This window comes from Cibotium barometz, chromosome 50, assembly GCF_041138505.1.
Source record: "Cibotium barometz isolate CiBa-2024 chromosome 50, ASM4113850v1, whole genome shotgun sequence".
NCBI lineage: Eukaryota > Viridiplantae > Streptophyta > Polypodiopsida > Cyatheales > Cibotiaceae > Cibotium > Cibotium barometz.
Window position 1 is genome coordinate 2,980,964 of NC_141095.1, and position 3,188 is coordinate 2,984,151.

Here is a 3,188-nt window from a genome sequence, read left to right on the forward strand (position 1 = left end):
ATGAACATGATTTACAGACACACCACAATTAAAAACATAACACTGAAATGAACCACACCTCGGACATCGGGGTGTCTCAGGTTGTGTTGAGAGTTGAGCAGCTTTCTAAGCTGTGAGAATGCTAACCATTCCTGTCTGTCAACACAAACTATAGACAGTAAAGCATCTCAATTTCCATCTTATGAATGGAAATGCTAAAATTATCAATACAAGAATGAAACATTATCAGCATCTGTTACAAGAATTAATACAATATGTACTTAAACATTTGAAACTAACAATTTATATGAGTTTTAGCTACAAAACACCGCGTTTATTTTTAAAACATCTTTGCCAATTGGCTCAGATAAGACTTCTAATCATCCCCTTTTTTGAAGACTTGTATCTCCCACCTTACAGATTGAAAGTGAAAAGAAACCATACAGCTGCTAGTGCTTTAAAAGCTCATAAAACACAAGGTACCAGCAAGCAACTGCTGCAATCAATTTTGCTGTTCAAAACACACCTCACGCTGGTCCCCATTACTGTCAACTCTTTCAGAATGAGTTTCCACTTGTGTGATTGAGGGTGGTGGACCGAGCCTTAAAACTAGGTCCTCCACGGAGATCTTTGCAACATCTTTCCGAACGCCCATATCTGCAGCATATCTGCTGAGGCAGTACACTCCTGCGCTAACCACTATTAAACCCCATGGTTGTGTCATTACGAACCTCAGTGGAGAAGAGCACACAGCTGCCAAAGGTGCTCCAAGAAAAGAGACAGCTTGCCCACTTCTTCCAATAGCATTTCCTTCAATGACCAAAAGCCCCGTCTTGCAGTAAATTGCAAAATCCTCGCAATTGTTGCGAAAAATATGGTAACAACCAAAACCATTGGCCAAAAGATATCTTGAGCGATGGAGGACTGTCTCTGGTGGGTCTGAAATGGCAAGGGTGCACATTCCTCCACGTGCTTTGGCAAGAAAGATTAGTGTGTTTTCTTTATACTGAAACCTATACAGTGACCAGCCACAAAGAAAACAATCCAGGCATGACAACACGACTCCATTTCTGTCCACATTCATGCCACACTTTTCGCATGGGCTAGAGCTCCTAGATGGTGGAGATGCAGAGCTTGCAAACAACTTATCCAAAATGGTGCCAGTCGCTATTTCTTCACCCTGTCCTCTGGTGAAATGAATCACGGATCCATCACCAATATAAATACCTGTAAAAGTAGACACAACAAAGAAAAGGGTTTTAGAAGAAAACAAATCATTTAGTTGAAAATTCTTTGCTCTAAGATCATCTACTGCCGGCAAAGAAACTGAAATGTGCAACCAAGTGAGAGAGAACTAGAGTACATGGACATTGGGATGGGAGATCGCATAATTCCTAAAAGGTGAAGGCAAACACTAGAAACCCCTGTGCCTATCCCTGGAAAGATACTCTTGTGCTAGGGTCCATAATGATTGCACCTTCACGACCACAAATCTATTGAGCAAACATAGGCACTTCATTCCATGCAAGTCAACTAGGAATGCTCAAGGGATCTCAAGGTTGCTCACTTTAAGCAACAAATCCTTTGGGAGGAGACCTGCCAATGGCAGAGCATGCCATCAATACAAACTCTCGCCATCCACGATACAGACTCCTGCCTTTGATTCCAGTGACAAATTAGATGTGACAGAAACAATGAAATCTTTTAAAGACCATTATGGACCACCAAAAAAATGAATAAAGTCCAAAACAGATCGAGAAAGAAGTCTGGAGGAGGAAAAGGCCATCTTAAATGCTGAACAAAGCACATGCTCTCATCTAAGTCATCATCAACCTCACACTAAGCCTGTGTCAGCTTAAGAGTCTTCTTTCTATTGCTACTTTTCATCCCAAAAACTCTAATATTTGAAGGTAGAGGAGCCAAGCAAAAAAACCAATCTCCCTACTAGGGGAACTTGCCCCAGAATCTTCTATCTCCTTTCTGCCATGACCACCTCATGAAGCATAGTGTATTGCCATCTGTGTCCTCGGATCTCTCATGTGCAGGTTCGGGGCCTTAATTATGACCAAGCCTTTTACGGCGCACTTAGGAAGGCTTGGCTGCATCCCCAACTGGTCTGCTAATACTGCATGTGCCTTGGTTGTCTCTGCTCTTCCCTTCATCCGCTTTAGTGTAGGTAGAGCCTCTTTCTTACATGCCAATTCTTCGCTCATGACCCTATTTCCTCCCTTTCCATCACTTACAATTAGGTATGTATAATCCTCTGTTGCTCAAACCCCTACTCATCTAAAGAATAGGGGGGAACAGGAACAGAAATAGAACCAGTCCTTGCCTGAGAAACAAAAACAAACAGCTAGGAAAAGATATGCCATTGATGTGAATAAATGCCATCAGAGAGGAAATAACATATCGTGTGATGCAAGAACGGGAAAGGCAACAAGCACACATTGAAGAGTCGCAACAGTTACATGGGTGCCAAGCAAGCATTGGATACATAAATTAGATTATGTTTATGATCCTCAAGGACATATGGAAGATGTGGATTTTGATGACTATGCCTATCATGAGCATGCAATTGGGAGCAGAGTTTCTATGTTTCTAGAAAACAAGTGTTTCATATTGAAGGAAGTAGTGATGCATGTCCCTCGTTGAAGCATATACAGATTGTTGATAAATTTTGAGCTGGACATTGATTGCATACAACTACAGCTGCCTTTTCTTCATGAATATGTGATCATTGAAGTCAAAGGCCATAGTGCCTGCTAGGAATGGGAGACAAAAGTGGTGTGCTTGGCCAATGAGGTGATAGCCCCAAGTGGTGAAGGTGTTTGCCTAGGACCAGGAGGTCCTAGGTTCAAAACCCCACAAGGTGCTTACTCCGCGGCATCGCCTACAGGCAGATAAAAAGCACCTACAGGCAGGAGCCTTCGGGCGGTGAAAAACGGGAACTACGGGAGGATCTGGGGCCTAAGACTAGTTGGGGGGGGGAGAAGTGGTTGTGAGAGACAGGAACATGAATTCAGGAAACCAAAGATTTCGAAATCATCCAGGAGACCATGAAAACTTGCAGATTTCACTACCCACAAACATTGATGATAGCGTTTTTTTCTCCCAAAGCAGGTATGCCCTCCAATGGAATCCTTGTATTTTATTTTTTATTCATCAATTTAAGGTATGCACTAGCGCAGGGAAGCCCGATTACATCGTTA

The 3,188-nt window shown here is 42.5% G+C and overlaps 1 protein-coding gene across 1 annotated transcript in view; it reads right to left on the bottom strand.

The window, feature by feature from the left end:
• Window positions 1-244: 244 nt before the first annotated feature.
• LOC147609724 (protein LEAD-SENSITIVE 1-like) overlaps window positions 245-3,188 on the bottom strand; it is a 3,146-nt gene continuing 202 nt past the window's right edge. The window contains exon 2 of the mRNA XM_086787051.1: window positions 245-1,206. Within this exon, the coding sequence (XP_086643177.1) occupies window positions 482-1,206 (725 nt within the window). The 3' untranslated portion in view covers window positions 245-481. The remainder of the gene's footprint in view (window positions 1,207-3,188) is intronic.